This window comes from Pieris rapae, chromosome 2 (genome assembly GCF_905147795.1).
Source record: "Pieris rapae chromosome 2, ilPieRapa1.1, whole genome shotgun sequence".
In the NCBI taxonomy this organism is placed as follows: Eukaryota; Metazoa; Arthropoda; class Insecta; order Lepidoptera; family Pieridae; genus Pieris; species Pieris rapae.
This window is the reverse complement of record NC_059510.1, coordinates 598,140-617,263: the sequence shown is the minus strand read 5'-3', so window position 1 is coordinate 617,263 and position 19,124 is coordinate 598,140. Positions and strand designations below refer to the sequence as shown.

Below are 19,124 nucleotides of genomic sequence, written 5' to 3'. Positions count from 1 at the left end.
TTAGGTAAGGATCAACGTATTTGAACAAACATCTTCAGAATTTAAAATAAAATTAAATAATTTTAAAAATTATCTTTATTCCTATTTTATGTACACTGGCTATTTAATAGCATTCCTTAATTTTAGCATTAAATAATATTAAAACTATCGTTATGAAATATGATTCTTAATTCCACAAAAGTAAACATATGAAAATGAGGACTGAAAAACGTCCTACGTAACTGTATTTGGCAAAATTTTTGTTTGTACTTGATTTGTACTTCTCATTTATGAGTCTATGTGTTGCGTATGAGATGCTAAGTATATTTTGCCAAACAAAGTTAGATTATCACTCTAACACGAGAACGGATATTCCTAGTTATTATTTAAGCATGATGAACTGGGCATATCCTTATATATATAATATTACAACTTAGCGGGTGTTGTCGATATGTTCAAATATTATTAAATTACGTGTCACGTTGTTTGTCCGCTATGGAATCCTAAACAACCGAACCGATATCAATCAAATTTGCACACCGTGTGCAGTTTTATCTAACTTAAATAATAAGATAACTTACATCGCAATTTATACCCGCAATATTATTTTATTGCAAATATATTTTGTTTATTATTTGATGAACAGATGGCGCTGCGTTAAAGGTATCAATGTTTCACATGAGCTTCCCTTGAATAGTTTACTACTATGTTATATAACATAAACCAAACACTAGCCACAGAAACGCTTGGCCGAGTCTGCTAGTATTATATATAATATAATAAAACAAATTTATTATACAGTGAAATTTTAAAAGTATTATTAAACGTCTATTGTTTTAGTATAAATGAAGATTTGTGCAGCTACGACTCCCTAACATATTGTATATGTATATATCAACAACACCTTTTGAAAGCGTTGTGATGTCGTTCGATAAAAAAAATGTTTTATATAGAATTACTTAATAATTATAAACGCAAGGAATGGTCCTGGCGAAAATGTAATTCTTATTTTTTATTAAAATATCAATGCAAAAGAATTGTTCTAATGAAATGCCTATTTGCTTATAACAAAAATAATCAATAAAATTGTGTAAGACCTATGTTCTATTAAAGGACACATACTTTGCTTAAGATCCGAAGACATTAAGTAATTAATGGTTAAGGTTCATAACTGAACAGTAAATAAAGAAGTTACAGAACAGCATTAGTGCGCCCCAAGTAAGTATAAAATTTAATTTTTCAAGAATAAACCGTCCAACTACCTTACAGCGTTACTCAGAGTCATCACAGATTGGGACACTTTTTTATAATATAATCTAACCAATGATTTGTGCAATAAATTTGGAGTTTTGACTACTGCCTCGCCTGGCTTAAAATTTCAAAAAATTATAAATCTTGTAAGTTCGCTAAAAATAATGGCCAAAGATCGGTTCATTTAAACGACCATTTAATGACAGGTGTAAGAGAGCATATAACAGTAGAAAACTTTGGCATCCAATAATATTGAACTTCTTAATTAATCGTTAACCCTTAATAAGTGACTCTGAGATATGTAAGACGTTGAACACATATTCCATTAGTAACAAATGCAATTAGCACTTTCATAATTAAGAATAAAATTAATACTATTTCTATTAAACCCTAATACTAGTACTATAAAGCGTCGTCCGTCGGTCGTAAAGGTTCGTTCACACCTTCGTTGTCATCTTCGTTTTCGCCATAGACGTTTACGATACTTCCCGGTCGTCTCGTTAGCAACGTATCGGGTACCGTGTATACAACGCTGCCGATTTCCTGGCCACCTGAAAGTTTTGAATAAGAGATTATATATGACGGAGTGTGAAGGAAGGAATAGATTAAACAGCGAAGAGGCACCGGAATGAAGGCAGGACCTCAATAACGGTGAAGTAAGGACCTCATCTGAAGTTACTATTATAATTAATAGTCTGTTAATTTGTAGATTAACAAATTAAGTACAACATTGGGTTAAAGTCAGGGCATTACAAAAAATAAATTCATTTGACTTATATGTTATAATATCGTTACGAGCTAGGGCATTTTCTGAAAAATTAATGAGGAAGTTATAAACACAAATTAATCGACAATTACTCGTAGAAATGCACTAACTACACAAACACAGGTCACTAATTACTTTAACTACGCGCATAACAAACAGTACTTTATCACTTGTCTTCACTTTAATTCTTCGGTGTTTATTATCTCTTGATATCACATTCGAAACTGAATTAATAGGTTACATTTCGCCTCGTTTATGTTTATCCCTGAGAATAATATTAAATGATATTCCAGAATCCTCTAGGCAGGATTGCTACTGAGTAGTGATTTTTTAATTCTAGAACGACTCTCTATTTCTTTGGCATATTGCTCCGTCCTTGTCTAACACACGTTCTAAAACTGCCCGAAAAAAATTTTTAGCCTCCCGAGAACTAGAGTAACATTCTGATTATTACAATTTCTAATATGATGATTGACCGTGTCCTGAAACGGTCATCATTTATATTTAGGCCTGCTGAAAAGTTCTCTAAGTAGTGGAATAATCTAGAAACTTTGCAGTCGACCCGTCTTTGTAGCAATACAATGACAATGCTGGCAGCTGATACCAGCGCCATTGCATTTAAATGTTAAACATTAATCCAGGAAGGTAATTTTGATGAAAGTTACCTTAACATGATAGTAGTGTTATTCAACACTTTTTATGTTAAATATTCCTTTTAGTAAATAAGGTAACACTTTAATTACTTATTGCGCGTACGTTAGGCTAGATGGTGATGTTTCATGTCAGTAATTAGGATATGGAGAAGGCTAACGAGAAGTAACATGCGCTTATAAGCTTAAATAGATCAATACTCAAATACTAATTCCTTCCAATAATCATATCAGTATATATTTGCATAAGTTTAATTGTTTACGCAAGTAAAGTAAAAAGAATTGCAACGCTATATAACAATTTAAAAAAATTAATGTTAAATACTCAAGCCAGTCCAGTACATTATGAAATTTTGTAATCAATTTAAACGCACAAAAACGGAGCTTGATAATTATTATCTCGAAATTACGGCGTACGATTGTTAAACTACATAACTAAATAACTGCTACTTTATGACCATTATCCACGCCTCCACAACATGATACTTATTGAAATTAAAGTTATAACACTTTTGGCGCGGTATGGGAAAATGATGGGAGAATTTTTTTACGATGCGCGCGCAAATTGTCGCAAAAAACCGACATCCTGAAGTTAGCGAGAGTCGACATTTTAGTTTTTTTTAATTTACCAACAAATTAAAAGTAATCACGTATGTTTGCGTAAATTAAATAGTTAATGTATGTTGCATACATAAAAATTGTCAATTTCTGGAATTATGTAGAATAATTTCTTTTGTGATATTTTAATATATTTTATATTAATATAATATTTATAAGTTTATGTAAGTAGATAATGTGTTATAATAAAACTTTAAATCCTTTTTTTCTACCGTTAGTGAAGAATAAGGAGAACTATATTGGCTGTTTAAAAAAAAATAATAAACTTAAAGTTCTTAAACCATATTACATCAGTTTTTGGTAGCGTCTAGTAGTTATTAAGGTTTTACAGAATTATATTAAAATCGTTTAATCAATCGATCCTACCGTAAAGCAGAAGAATAAATTTTTATACAAAACTTAACGATACTTATATTCCAATCTTAATATATATATTTCTTGTGTGCGTGTGTATGTGACTGAACTCCTCCTAAACGACTGGACCAATTTTGATGAAATTTTTTGTGTGTGTTCGTGGAGATTCGAGAATGGTTTAGATTCACAATTTTGTCCGCTGGACAATGTTTTTTTTAAATTAATTAGTAGTTGTTGATTTTGGAATGTTTTACATTGGATCCGACAGACGGCGCTACCATCGCAGTGTCAAATTTTAAATAATATTCGAATTTTAATTTTAGTCTGTCCCGACAGCGCTGCGATCAAATTAAAAAAAAGTTTTGTTATCATTGTGTTATTGTAGACCATGTGCTGGATCGATAGATATTGTCATAACATTTGAATAATAATTTTCATCAAAATGGTCCAGAATGTTTTAGCTTATTAAAAAAAGTTTGAAATTTTCAAATTAAAGACGTATAGACAGGACAACGTCTGTCGGATCCGCTAGTAATAGATAAATATTGGAGGAGAGTTTCTTGCCAGTTCTCGTTGATATGAGGACTGCCAGTATATTTGTTTCTTTTTCTTATTGACGTATAAGGGTTGCCTATATGAATATTTTGATTTAGAAACACCAACTGTCCCAACTTCCAACTGACGTATCAACTATTGCTTGTTCGAGTACTCGATAAGTAGTATTAAATATACTTTTTTTAATAAAATCAAAAAATGTCTCTGTAATGTATATACCTGTTTCAGTTTCCTTTACGCCGTATTCTCGTCGCTTTCGCCAAATGTGACCCATCACTATTATTACCAATGTCAGTAATGCCAACCCCACACCTCCACCAAGGAGCCAACCCAACTCCAGACCTGCCAATCTGAAAATACAAGTACAATAAACTATAGTGAAGTAAAAGAAGAAAGTAAAAGTTTTATTATACATAATAAAAAGGATATTATGTAGGTAAAAAGAACGTGCACTAGCCCTCATACTAGGATTCCTTGTGTGATAGCCAGCTACTTTTTACGGATTATAGTTTTGTATTATTTTATTTAAACTTATAATTAATTAAACATAAACGACCGTAAAAGTTATGTTAATAAAAGACAATACTGTGAACAAGACGTGTTTAAGGTTATTGGTAGTAGGTTAATAATTAGCTATTATATGCTATAATTTAAAAATATATTTTGAGGGCTTTAAAACATAATTCTCGTGGACACATCAGAATAGTTATAGCTTACTTTGTAGGAGTTCCAACTTCAGCTGGTTCTTCCAATTGGTAACATGGCTTGCCATTCTTGCACCAACATATGCCATCTGAACACTCTCCCTCGCAAGTTTTACATTCCACTCTGAAACATAATGTTATATGTAGATTAATATCTTGAGCGGGATTTTCGTACACATAATATGAATAGGAAATGTATGTAACATTTTACAACAGTTCATTACGTTATGTAACAGTTAATATATATTAGTTCTATTATACACTACTATATAATCGTGAATGAAACAAGTTCTTTAATTGGTATATGTTCGTTTCTACCTTCCTAACATAAATTTTATTTTAACCCTAATGCCTTCAATCGTATGATCAGATAATTTATATATTTTCATCTATTTATATTTATTATTTTATTCGGTAAGTGGGAAAATAGTAGACGAAAATAAAGTGTCTTCCCCTGAGACTGTTATAAGGACTTAAGTTTGGCTAGACTTAATGTAAAATTGTGTATTTGTGCCTCTGCACATGCATTTAACAATTTTTTAATAAATTTTCTCTACAATTCATTAAAAAAAATATACATGCTTATAACCAGGCATAATTCAGTTATTATTCTTCATTATAGGTCTTGTACCTGACACGTCGATTTTAGGTCTAAATGCATTAGCAAAAGAAGTAGATTAGATTGATTTTAGGTCAAAATATGTCAAATTATCATTATATTTGATATACTGGAGTCAAACTTAACTTATTTTCGCCTCTGAATTTTATCCTAAGAAGGAACTCTTTAGTTAGTTTCGTAGGGTAAGATTTATACCTTACGTATGTCTTAATAAACCAGGTTATAAATACATATAAACGGACAAGATTGAAGAGCGTCTATATACTTGTAAGGTAATTGTTTCTCTACTGTATTTTTACATATTATTTATTTATATATAAAAAAATATTTACAGTGTTGTCAAATTAAAATAACAATTGAATGATGGGGTACTTAATTAAATTATTATATTTATTTTAAAAAATTCAAAAACAGCTCGTGTGTTTTAAAAAACGCACAACATTGGTGTCTAATTGTACTTTGTGACAAAAATATGCATGACTAACATTCATAATGCTCATGGGTTCATCACAGTTCATTTTGAGGCGAAAACATTATTTATAAACCTAAATGTTAATGTTAAACAGATACTGCTGAAGATTTTACAAACACGATTGTTCTCGATTTAAAACATATTTATGTTATGAGAATAAAGCAGGTGTCGATAGAAACAAAACATAGTATATGAAATGCGTTAACTCTCTGTAGGTAACTTATAAATCGGTGAAAGGTCTTCTGAGAAAAAGGTGATTAAATTTTTAAAGGCAACATTTAGACCATAAATTAATCATAATTAATATCAATTATCTATAACTTAACTTATTCTTATGACATTATGTTAATGTACTTATTAGACATTATGTTAATGAATATGGCATTTGCGTGTCTACTTTTATGTTGCTTAATTTTGGTGATTTTATAAACGTTTTATCTAAATATACCACTTTTATTTTCAAATAAATCAGTGAAGCTACAAACTTTTAAGGTTTTGGCCTCAGAAATCTGTAGTTTCATGATTAAACTAATAGGCAATTATGTGATAAGCTATCTGTGCCTGATAAACGCCGTAAACGTTTTGGGTCTCAGACAAGTATCCTCACGATGTGATCCTTCAGCGTTCGAGCGAATGTTAAATGCGCACATATAAAGTCTATTGGTGCCGGGGATCGAACCTACGACCTCAGGAATGAGACTCACACGCTGATGTCACTAAGCCAACAAACACTGCTAGGTATCGTATCCTAATACAAATAATTTTAATGTTATTCAATTTGTGAGCACATTGCGCATTTATACAAATCTACACTTTTCAGAAATCGTCAAATCGTTATTAACTAAAGCTAACCTTTATTTTTGCAATATTTAATTTAATACTCACGGCCTAATCTCAGTGCAATTGCCATCCGACATCTCGTAGCCCTCATCACAAATACATTTATTGTCTATACATCTCCCGTTATCACAGATGCAGGCTTTGAAACAGTTATTAGGTGATGTCTCATTTCGTTTAAAGCCTTTCAGACATTCGCATGTATTTGGTGCCGCACATCTTGCATTTACGCAAGGCAAAGAACAGCTTGGAGTGCAGACCCCATTCACCAAACTGTAACCCTCGTTGCAAAAGCAATAATTCCCTTCCAAGCATTTTCCATGTTCACAGTTATCACAGTGCCTTTCACAAGTTGAACTATTGCTACTTCGGAAACCTTCAAAACACCTGCATTGATTTGGTCCAACACACATTGCATTAACACATTCCGGATTGCATACTGGCTTGCAAGTACCATTAGAAAGGGTGTATCCTTCATCACAAACACAGGTGTTCGGAGCTGTGCAACGGCCATTATTACAACCGTCACATTTCGGCACACACTTACCGCTCTCTAAAACATAGCCTATATGACATCTACATTCGTTTGGAGCTACGCAATCTCCGTGTATACAGTCGTCACATTTTGGTGTACAGATAGTATCATTAAGCGGCAAATATCCAAAGATACAAGAACACGTGCCGGGAGAAACGCAGGAAGCGTTGATGCACGGTGTTTCGCAGATGGGCTGGCAATTAAATCTATCCACTGGATCAACAGCAAAGCCGGCAGTACAGGTGCACTTATCAGGTCCAGAGCAAAATCCATTTACGCAAGGACGCTGGCAATCAGGCAGGCAGATGCTGTTTTGTTTCGTATATCCTGGATTACATTTACAAAGGTTTGGAGCGACACATTCGCCATTATCACATTCGTCACATACAGGTTGGCAAGTTTTGTTGATTAATGTGTAACCGACGGAACAGGTGCATGTATTTGGAGCGACACATCTTCCATTTTCACAAGCTGGGTCACAAACTGGTTTGCATGTAAACTGATCGACGGGAGCATACCCAATGTCGCAAGTACAGACATTCCGTGCAGTACATTGTCCATGGGTACAGGGTTGGTCGCAAATAGGACTAACGCATTCTTTCCCATTGAGAAGGACTAAAGGTGGCGGGCAGACGCAGTTGTTTGGTGTGACACACGTTCCATTGTTACAGCCTTTATCGCATTTTGCACGGCAGGAATTACTGCTACTATCATATGTATATCCTAAGCAACATACTGTTTTCTGAAAATTAATACAAAATTATGAGTAATACCGCATTAATACAAAAGAGGTTTTGTAAATGTTAAAATTGAAAGAGATGTTTATTAGTTCTGTTTCTGTTTATGACGATGTTATAATCCGTTGCGTTAATTTTTATCCGTGAATAATAGTAAAAATAACTTACACTAACTCTTTTCCCATACCTGAAAAACAAAAGCAAGATTTAGTACTGTCATTTTTATGTTATGAATAAATAAAATCTATGTAATTTGGTTTGCACTGTTATGAAATATTAAAGGTTTAAACGAGATGTTGAAATGAAAACTATGATTACTAATTCCGTAGAAACCTTCGAAACGTTGCGTTAAAGTCTTTCAATTAAAAAAACCCATCTACATCTACCTCATTTCAAATCTAAATTAAAACAGAATTTCAGAAGACTAGACATTGAATTTAATTATCTTAATCAACACTTACAAGGACCCATATTTAAGTCTTAACTTGTTTAAGCTATCGCAGAATATGCTAAAGGAGTATAAAGAATATCCATTGCGCAAAATCACTTGCATCATGAGCATACCCCACGTACATACCCTCACTTCACACCATCACACATCACAGCTAAATTTGGTATTACTTACTAATATTTTTTTATTATTTCTCTCCGTTTGTAAATATTTAAACCTTTTTGAGTTACAGTAAGAGTGCATAGCCAGGGCTTGAACCTACGACCTCACTAGCAGAATCCAATAATCAATCCACAATCTCAGATTGAAAACAATCTCAGATCAGACCCTGACCGTCGATCGATCTCCTATTTGTATCCCAATAACCAAACCCTACGAAGACAATCCATTTCGGCGACGGATAGAATGCAATCTCTTCGCTCATTATACTCAAATTTTTTAATGAATATATATAAATCAAATAAATTTAATAAAACCGTACAAATAATATGAAAATATACATGTCTATGTTTAGAACATATCAAATAGCTTTTTGATTATTTTAAAAACTGGTGTCAGTTAAAATCTTTAGTAGCAGTACCAAGAGTCAAGACATGGGACATATAAAACACTGGTTTATATCGGAACTAATTTCGTCTTCATCCAAAGACGTACAGCACGATACAAGGTATAAGTGACGGTTGAGAATACTACTAGCGAAATCTAAATTTTAAAAACTGTGTTTGACTGGGGTTTCAAACTCTGGTTGATATAGATACTACAACGTAAAAACCATGAGTCATGAACCTCTGTCAAAAGCCTGTAATTCAAAATATTATTACATCAAACAAAAATTTCAAAGTTTTTATAAGCTATTACTTTGAAATTTTGTACCACGTGTCCTATAATTTCTGATATATAAATACAATACTACATTGTTAACGCTTTAATAATAATATAACTTAGTTGTGTAAAGAAACTAATTTTAAAATTAAAAAACTTACTGGCACACATTTGGCTCACCAAGTTTTAAACCACTCGCCGTAAATTGAAATATCAACACAACAAACAACCACAGTATTTCCATACTGATAAGATATGACATCCGTAGCACGATCGCCGTCGAACACAGCTCAATTCCAACTGGCAACCCTTACGGGACGCTGTGTTCTGAATAAGTAATTGTCTAGAACAAACTAAAGACAACGCTTCCTCTGTGCTTAGATGTGATATAGAAAAAGCTTTGATAGCGCCGAACGGGAATAATTACTTTTAACTTATCGATAATATAATTACAATTTATATATGACTAACCAAATCATACGGAATTTACGAGTCTATAATGGTACAAAGATTAAAGTTATTTTTTTATAGCACAGGGGGGTAATCGGGCAGAATGCTCATCTGATGCAGAGGGCTCGCATTGCCGGCCTTTTAAAAATTTATACGCTCTTTTCGTCAAGAACCCTATGTCGAATGGGTTCGAAAACATTCTGTGGGCAGCTGGTGCCACGTACCGCGGCAATGGATATCGAGGTGATACTGGTGGAACTCCATATTCTGCCTCTACGTCCGATGATGAAACTCAAGGAACAACTCCTCTGAACACTCTTTATGGTAACAATGGTGATGCGGAGTCTCTGCCTAAACTAGAGTACGAGTAACTAAGAGTTACACAGTTGAAGCGTTTAATTATTAATTTTTTATTAAGCGTTTATTATTAAACTTAACTAAGCTTGCTTGAAAAGACTTATTAATTGGATAGGAAAGTTAACTGAACATTAAATAATTTTACGAAATAATCAATCACCTTGACATACCATTCTTTTATTAAATAGTTATATTGTCTCTGGTTCTCGCGAATAAACCGGGAATAATGGTATGGTAAACTCCGTGTTTGAAAATAAACATCAAATACTTCGCTAATAAATTTGTCTTTATATCAAATCAACGCATTTGACAGATCTATTTGTTGGAACAATGACAATTCGCAGTTACGTCCGGCGATATAGCGATAAGCGTAGAATTTGAATAAGCAAAAATATTATGCAAATCGTATGGGAATCTAATAAAATTCGCACGTGCTAAAGGAAAGCCGCTACAAATTGTATGCCATATTTATTATCATATATAATGGTTCTGTAATATAATTATTATTAATTAGGCAAAAAGTGAAGGCGGTAGCGTAATTAATTATCTAATTATTACAGTTAAAGATAAATCCTTTCTTAATAAAGTTATATACTAACAAATTAAAGTAATAATCTGCAAATTTTCGTTTAGTCACTCTAAATAGTTTAAAACAAAATAGAAATAAGATGATGAAGATTATGAGAATGTGAGAAAATACTCCAAGACGCCTGTTGGAGCCAATAGGCATAGCAAAAGACGACGAATGGGATGTCGATGATCCCTTAGTGTTTGGGACGGGCTTTGTTATGGGATTCTACTTGTATGGACACCTTCACATAAGCCAAACAGATCAGTCAGCCGCAGAGCTGGCAGAAAATAATAAGCGGCTCAAATATAAGAGTATTTCCACCAACTTTGTTCCCTTTGGAGTAGAGTACAAGTGCACAGTTCATTAAAGATTCAAGTTGGCGCCTGGTAGATAGTACCGGTGAATCCAGAGGAGGTGGCTCAACCAATAAGTTTCGCAATACGGCGAGGAAATGCTGCCAGCGGTAAAGGTACACTGGCCACAGGTACCAAGTTTTTTTTTTAATTTGTTTTAATTTTCTAATTATTAATTATATAATTATTATGTAGGTTAAGAAAATTTTAAGTTCTGTATATTTGATTGTTGTGATTACTAATAAACTTTAAGTATTAAAAAATATAGATCTACCATGTTAAAATAATGCCTAAATATTTTAAGATTTATACCTCTGAACTCTCTATATTTAGCCTTACATAAAACCATAATTACTTCACATTGAACTTTACTGCGTAAACTTATTCATTCGTTCTTCATTTTATACTAGCTTTTTTACACTCCTAAAACAGTGTATACCAAACCATTGTCCATGTCTAAAACTAAGGTTATTTCTTATATATAAAACTTTTTCACAGTTAGAACGTAATTTACAAAATTCAACTTCGTGGGAGTGTCACAGACCATGACTGAAAATCAGTTGCAACGTCGATTCATAACAGCGTCGGCATTCGTTAAAAATGATTATTGCAGAGTGACGACGGCGTTTGTATGTGTTATTCAAGAGTTGTGTTCAGCGAGAGACTTGGATGACCCTGTAGTACCAATATTACCGCTCTGATCCGCACCATTTCTTTTCTCACACTTGCAAAACCATATACGTACACAGCATGCTATACATTACCCACCCAACTATTCAATTTCCAAAACCCAGATCATAATTATATATTAAATTTATCCATCTCTGGTGTATAAGGACCGGGCTGCATAGTGCATAACGAACGTTAGTTAATAAATCTCTCAAATATATGAGATTGTCCTGTCACGTCAAACAACGACATTGGAGACGAAAGCGAAAAAAATAATACTTTAGATCGGCTCATAAGAACCTCTCTGTAGGCCAGCATTAGCCGATATTTTGTAAGACTGAAAAATTGATGGTCATTCCCAACACGAATACTTCAAATATTTTGTGCACAACATATGAGCGGTGCACAGGCGGGGTTTGAATAACACATGGTTGAAAGTCCCGCGTAAATTATTTTTAATGTGAGGACTGATACCAAAGGACCCTAAAGTATTCGCCGATTAAAATGGACATTGGTCGGATATTATATAGTGATTGATATTCCTGTCATATAGGTCGTTAATCGGTTTTATTACGAACGCTCAATTGACGATACGTTTTGTTTTCATCAGGTAATGGACAAATAACTGTGACCTTGTTTTGTTAACTGCGTTAGTTTGGAGAATACTAATAAAAAAATTTAAATTCTCTATATATAGTCAATATGACTTTATCAAAAATCGTATAATACTTTTTTAAATTAATTATTAAGTTAATTAATTTTAATTATGTATTTCCAGTTTGCTAATTGAAAAATTGGCCGCATGCAAAAAGATACTTAATTTTTCTATAATTATCTTTATTTAATATTATATAAAACGTATCACAATTATAAAATTTATAGTTCATTTTAAGTGTATACTCAAAATTAGTAAATATTTATTGACGCGCATACAAACAGTAAGAAAACATTATTGAAGACTGCTAATGAACATAATCTTAGTTTAAGATATCCATTAGTATTGTAGTAAAATAAGTCAACAATATTACTTTTTAGCCATAATTTTGGTATTTGCTAGATTTTTATTCATGTAACGCACTATTTTTTGTGAAATTTATTGTAGAAAAACAAAAATATTTTTAATTTGGAAAATTAAAATACACGTTTAACCGTATTTTGAGCAATGTTGGCTTAGTCGCTTCAGCGTGCGTCTCTCATACCTGAGGTCGTAGGTTCGGTCCCGGGCTGTGCACCAATGGACTTTCTTTCTATATGCGCATTTTAAATTTGCTCGAACGATGAAGGAAAACATCATGAGGAAACCGACATGTTTTAGATCCAAAAAGTCGACGATGTGTGTCAGGCACTAGGGGCTGATCACCTACTTGCCTATTAGATTTAAAAATGATCATGAAACCGATTCAGAAAGAGGCCAGGACCTAAAGAGGTTGTAGCGCCACTGATTAATTTATTATTTAAACCGTATTTAACGCCGAATTATTAAACTATCAAAAGATTAAATGCTACTCAAAGATTCTTAAGGTCAAGTCTTGACTGAATTATACATCTAAGCCGTTGGTTTGTTTCATACATTTTTTTATCAGAATAATTTTTAGTGGCCTTTAAAAGCCTAGGTTTACAATAAATACATTTAATTATCCTGTCAGATCTCTATGCTCGCACAGACCCTTTAACCTTCAGACTCCCAGAACAACATTGGGTTCCGTAAACCTCTTCACATGATGTGTTCTACTCTGGATTCTACCACTAATATCGACCCTTCCTTGCACTTCTCTACTGCTTTATTTAAGAATATGTTAAAACTATTTATGTCCTAAACCTTTTATCTTTCTTCTTTATTAAAGTTAGTTGGTTAGTATGTTTGTCGTTCTCCTGATTTATAATTTTTGTGCTGTCTTGTTTTGTTTTGTATTTCATTTTTTATCAGTGAAGCCTTTTGTGGACATGTCCAATGTATTTATTTTGTTTTCCTTTTATATTTTACTGTATAGAGGTATATCTATTTAGTTTTCTTAGTAAATAAATGCGTCAAAATCACTGGTTCTCTTAGCGCCTAAGCTAATGGTAAGGTAAGTCTGATACTTCTAAAATTAAAAATAAGCTGCAATACTTTAATGCAAGCGCATTTTTACGTTCAATACAATTAGCTAGTTGCTTAATAACTCTAACCAAGTTATATTGTTGCCATGTTTTATAGACGACTTCACATTGACTATTCCAGTGTGGTTACATGACTCTTTCGAGATACAAAAAACTAAGAAAAAATAAATAAAAGACTTTATTGTCTGCTAAATTGGAATACTAAATTCGGAGTTAAAACTCAAATTTAACCATTAAGCTGACACTACTCAAACAACTAAATAGATTAAAATCGTTATATGAACACGGTGTAAATGAGTAAACGAACGTATTATCGGATAGTTAATTATAAATAATTAACCAGTGAGTAATGCGACAACGTACCTAATTGTTATTTATGTTTTTTATCAATAAATAATGCGATGCTTTCAATTTCAAAGTTCTAAATATACGCAATAAGTTTAGTTGTCTTTGATGATGTGATACGTTTCTTTTTATTGGTATTTTCAGTATCAAATTTTCACCGGTAATCGAAAGTAAAAAACTCAAGAGTTCTCCGATTAACGGTGCTACACAAATACAATAAATATAATAATTTCTGTGTCACGACACTGTTGATGAACTAAATTGTAAAAAAAATATGAACCTTAAATGCCTGTTATTGAAATTTTAATGTTAATACACACACACATATAAAACATGATACCTTCAACTAGATTACCCATAATAAAAACGAAGACATCTTTTTGTTTCAGATAAACCATGTGGATATATTAACTAAGAATGTTTCCGTTTGTTTGTTAATAGATAGATCATCAAATTCCAACTCCAAATTAAATAAATCTATAACCTCTTTTTATGACGTCGGTTAATAAAATGTAATAGATTTATAGAACAATCCAGAAATTATATGATTTATTCATCATAGTATTAACGTCACACCTAGTAATAACGCATTAAAGAAAAACAACTCCTGTCAATCAGGAACAAAGGATATTATGGTGTGAACATTTTTATTATATCTACCGCAACTCTGGAATTTTCCTATTGATAAGAAATTGCATTATTTATAATTATGCAATAATATGTGGTTTAACGAACCTATTACATCAGGATGGAAAATAGATGACAGGAATTTTCAAGAAAATATTTAATTGGGTTTCACGGGAATTTTTTTTATGTATAATAACCATATTAACTAAATCAGATGTAAGCCGTTCAGTAGTAAACAAATGTAATCTATATCAATATATTTTTACTGTAAATCTAATTGTAATATACGTTTAATAACACGAATTGTGAAATTAATGAAATTAATACAGTAATTGAATCTACCATAAAGGAACCCAGATTGGAGTAGCAATATGACTTTTTAAAGTAGAATTAAGTAATTAATTTCATATATAACTGGCTATGCCTGCCATCTAGCGAGTATTTTGAAAAACAATTAGAATTTTAAAAACGTGAGAAACCTTAGTTTGTGAGGACAACTAAAGGTGTCGTTGTTTGACATTTGATGAAAATACTTCGCGTTTGTTTGGATATGAAGCAGATCCAAGATCTAGAAGCTTCAGTGAAAATCATTCTAGAACCAAACAAAACGGTGGTCACAAAAATTATTGCTAAAATAGCTATATTCTATTATCAAGCGTAGGTAACTAACTGTTGTAAAATTTACGAAATCTTATCAAAATGCATTCAAAGCAAAAAACCAAATGAGTGGGCATAAATAAAAAGATTTTTTAATATGTCGAATATTCGTTCAAAGGATATTTTTGTAGGCCTCGAATAAGGGCGCATATGGTGCACGTACAGTTTAATTATATATGTAAAGTTGTATTTCAATGTAATGTAATTTCAATAAAGTTATAAAACATACCATAAATTTGTTATTAGAACAAAAGTTTAAAGTCTTTTTTTCTTTCATTCTTTTCAACAAAAACACAACAAAAAAAATTACGAAATCGGCCAAGCCGTTCACGCGTGATGCCGTGACCAAGGTAAATAGGCTTTTATTTATTAAAATATATTAGGGATATATCTTTGTAGGTATTTAAGCAAGCAAATCTAAGGCAAAATAAGAAAAATTCTACACCACATACGTCTTAAACGTCATCTAGTGTTTGATTCTGAAATGAGTTTTTAAATAATAAAAACTGCAATATTTAAATGGAATTGTACATTGAGGTCACATGATATCGTCAGCACAGGATATAGACCATTTGCATTGACACAATAGATGTGAGTGATCGCACTTCATCATTATTATCAGTTCATTAGCTTATTGTCCTAGGACTTTGATTCATTCTTGGGAATGGTCTAAATATAAACCCCATTAATACGCACGAGATTTATCGTTGCGTACGTTCATTATTTATTTGTACAAACAAACACAGCTATAAAGATTTCTCTCAAATAGGTAATAATTTTTCACCGTACGTCCTAGTTTGTTGGATTAAAGTTCACATATCAAAAGAGTTGAACATATTCATTTGTTAATGCAAATGTTACCACAATTATAAGATATATAGAAAAGTGAATTTGAACAGTACTCACAATTGACATATTTCCTCAAGGCACTCCCCATTAGCATTGCAAGTACAAACTTCTGAGCACGCCTGGCACACACCGTCACTACTCTTCATAAATCCTTCGTTACACGAACATATATCGGGGGCTGAACAATATCCATTGACGCACTCGGTACATATAGGCACACAAGTTCCATTATCGCTTCTATAACCATCGGAACAATTACATACATTTGGGGCTAGACACTTTTCACAACTACACTGAGGTACGCATCGGCCTCCCACATTGATATACCCATCAAAACATTGGCACACATTGGGGCCAACACATGTTCCGTTACAGTTATTACAAATTGGCTCACACTTGCCTTTTGCATATGTATACCCGTCATGGCATCGGCAAACGTTTGGGCGTATACATCTTCCGTTGCAGCCTTCACAAATGGGTTCACAATGATTGTCCTTCAAGACAAAACCCGTATCACAAACGCAAGTATTATTAACACAGCTACCATTCTCACACTGGCACTTCACACATGTAAAATTTGCTGCTAAACTGAACCCTGACTCACAGTGGTAACAATGAGTTTCGTTTAACTTCTCATAGTTATCTTGGCAAACACATGTATCATTGATACACTGGCCATTAACACAGGGAGGGTTACATTGAGGGGTTATACAAGTGTTCTTGTGCTCAGGGTGGCTGACAGCTGGAGGATCACAAGTGCAGGTGTCGGGAGCAGTGCAGCGGCCGCCATTGCAGCCGGTACTGCAGAAGGGTGCACAGGAGTTGTTTTCGTTATATTGCCAACCGCTGCAGCATACGGTTTGTGTCCTCAACGCTACGTATGTCTGCAAATTAAATTTAGGCTTTGTATTAGCAGAGGCCCAACCCAATGTTGATGCCCTTCGGGGAAGTGCATCAAACTTTTAGACAATTGACTTTGGCAAATACATGAAACGGTGTTGACAGATTATGATTATTTGCCATAAGAAAAATGATTAGTGAAACAGATGCAGATTTCTGATGCCACAAGCCTCGATGGGGGTTGAAGCGACATCATAATCAGAACTGTTTGCACATTTTTTTGATTTTGATGGTGAATTGATGCACAGCCGGGAATCGAACTACGAACCACGCTGGAATCTCTAGCCCACTGTCACTTAATATTCTAGTTAACTCAACACAAACAAATCCCTTTAAAACTCAACTTACAAAGTACAACTTACTTAAGTGACATAATGAAGCGTTTACTTGAAAGTATTAAAACAAGTTACCTCTAACTTAGTCCTTCTCACGACACATTTCTTCTTCCCACACCATTTGTTAATAGCGACTTGTATCGGCTTTACTCGTGTCTTGCGCGCACTGAAATTTTATTGTAAAAATAGATTTTGTACTAAAATTCTACCAAGTACGTGACAATGACTCGCACTTTCACATTTTAGATGTAGTATTAGTTAATTGGCAGGTTCGTGGCGGGAAAGGTCGCGTATTCCCGGCTGCGTATTCAAACTATATTTTTTTTCAAGGGCGCCTTATAGTGTGCCTCCTCCGAAAACTCCATCTCTCTCTCTCTTAAGCAAATTTCTCCCAATCTTCGTATTATATAATCATACCTTTTTAGTCATATCCTATTATGACAACACATATATATAAAGCATATACAAAGCTTTCTGCAATTGATTACTGTCAACATAAGTTCTATTTTTAAAAGCATGTTCTATGTGTTATTCCCACGAGTATGTAAGTGCGTCCTCCTATTTCACCATACCCCCAGCTGATAGAGGAGAAATCTTTGCTTTTAATTTATTTTATGATTAATAATTACATAAGACGTCAGGTGGAACATGGTGTCTGGGCTGCAGCTCCTTACAAACATTGTGTAAAATAAAAAAACTTGGCGATAAATAAGAGTGGCGAAGAGTTTCTTGTCAGTTCTTCCGTTCTACGCCCTAGATATGAGAATTGGCAGTAAATGTAAAATTAGAAGCATTATTTGTATATTTATTTTTTGACGTTCATAAGTGTATATTTTATAACCTATATGAATAAATGATTTTTTAATTTAAAGATTTTTGAATATGCTTCATAGATTTTTGGAAATCGCAATACTCCAGTAAAATTCGTTTAAATTTTTGTTAGAAGCAAGTACCTGACACAGGCTATCATGTCAACGACAAACTAACATACATTCCTTATAATGCATTAATTCATCATCCAAACATTTAGGCATATTAGGTATAAAGAAAGCTTAAAAAAACCTCAAAAAACTAGACCATAAATCCATTAATATATCATTAAAAAGTTTTGAAATTAATATGTATATGCATTATGTATACATTATAATACCTTGATTTAACAACACACACTCCGGGCGAGCCGGCTTTTAAACTTTCAACAAATATATCACAACTCAACATGAAAATCACAATTAATTTTAAGCACATTTTTCACTTGTAATTTTGTCCTGTCGCACTACCAAATGGCTGGAGAGATGAAAACAATGTGATCAAAGGAGACAGTAAATCACAGTCATCGGAGCGTAGTTAAATTTCACCCTTAATACGTTATGTTAAAACTTAATTGCTATCAGTCTATAATTAGTTAACGACCGGGTTTACTCATGGATACTTAAATTATTTAAAATAAATAATTAAATCAACTGGATCAGTGGTTTAGTTAATGCATTTAGAGATGACTACCGATAATTTAATGACGTCTAATAATTAGTGATACCTGTATATTTCATTCCATTTTTTT

General features: G+C 32.9%; 1 protein-coding gene across 2 annotated transcripts; it reads right to left on the bottom strand.

Moving 5' to 3' along the window:
- Positions 1 to 57: 57 nt before the first annotated feature.
- LOC111004090 (tenascin) lies at positions 58 to 18,884 on the bottom strand. Of its 2 annotated transcripts, XM_022274935.2 has the most exons (8): positions 18,714 to 18,884; positions 17,639 to 17,729; positions 16,386 to 17,212; positions 8,246 to 8,264; positions 6,854 to 8,082; positions 4,891 to 5,001; positions 4,393 to 4,523; positions 58 to 1,781 (listed from the first exon to the last, which is right to left on the bottom strand). In XM_022274935.2, exons 1-8 carry the CDS (start codon positions 18,809 to 18,811, stop codon positions 1,633 to 1,635), a joined length of 2,655 nt encoding a protein of 884 aa, XP_022130627.2. In that variant the 5' UTR covers positions 18,812 to 18,884; the 3' UTR covers positions 58 to 1,632. The 2 variants fall into 2 exon arrangements, with proteins under 2 accessions (XP_022130627.2, XP_045487727.1); XM_045631771.1 differs by lacking the exons at positions 16,386 to 17,212; positions 17,639 to 17,729; positions 18,714 to 18,884 and adding an exon at positions 9,512 to 9,665.
- Positions 18,885 to 19,124: the final 240 nt, after the last annotated feature.

Excerpts from the sequence above, each read along its gene's own strand:
- LOC111004090 (XM_022274935.2), bottom strand. The coding sequence starts at position 18,811 with ATGTGCTTAAAATTAATTGTGATTTTCATGTTGAGTTGTGATATATTT. Across the intron at positions 17,730-18,713 it reads GTGTGTGTTGTTAAATCAAG|TGCGCGCAAGACACGAGTAA; the intron begins GTATTATAATGT and ends ATAAAATTTCAG. Across the intron at positions 5,002-6,853 it reads AATTGCACTGAGATTAGGCC|AGTGGAATGTAAAACTTGCG; the intron begins GTGAGTATTAAA and ends ATTATGTTTCAG.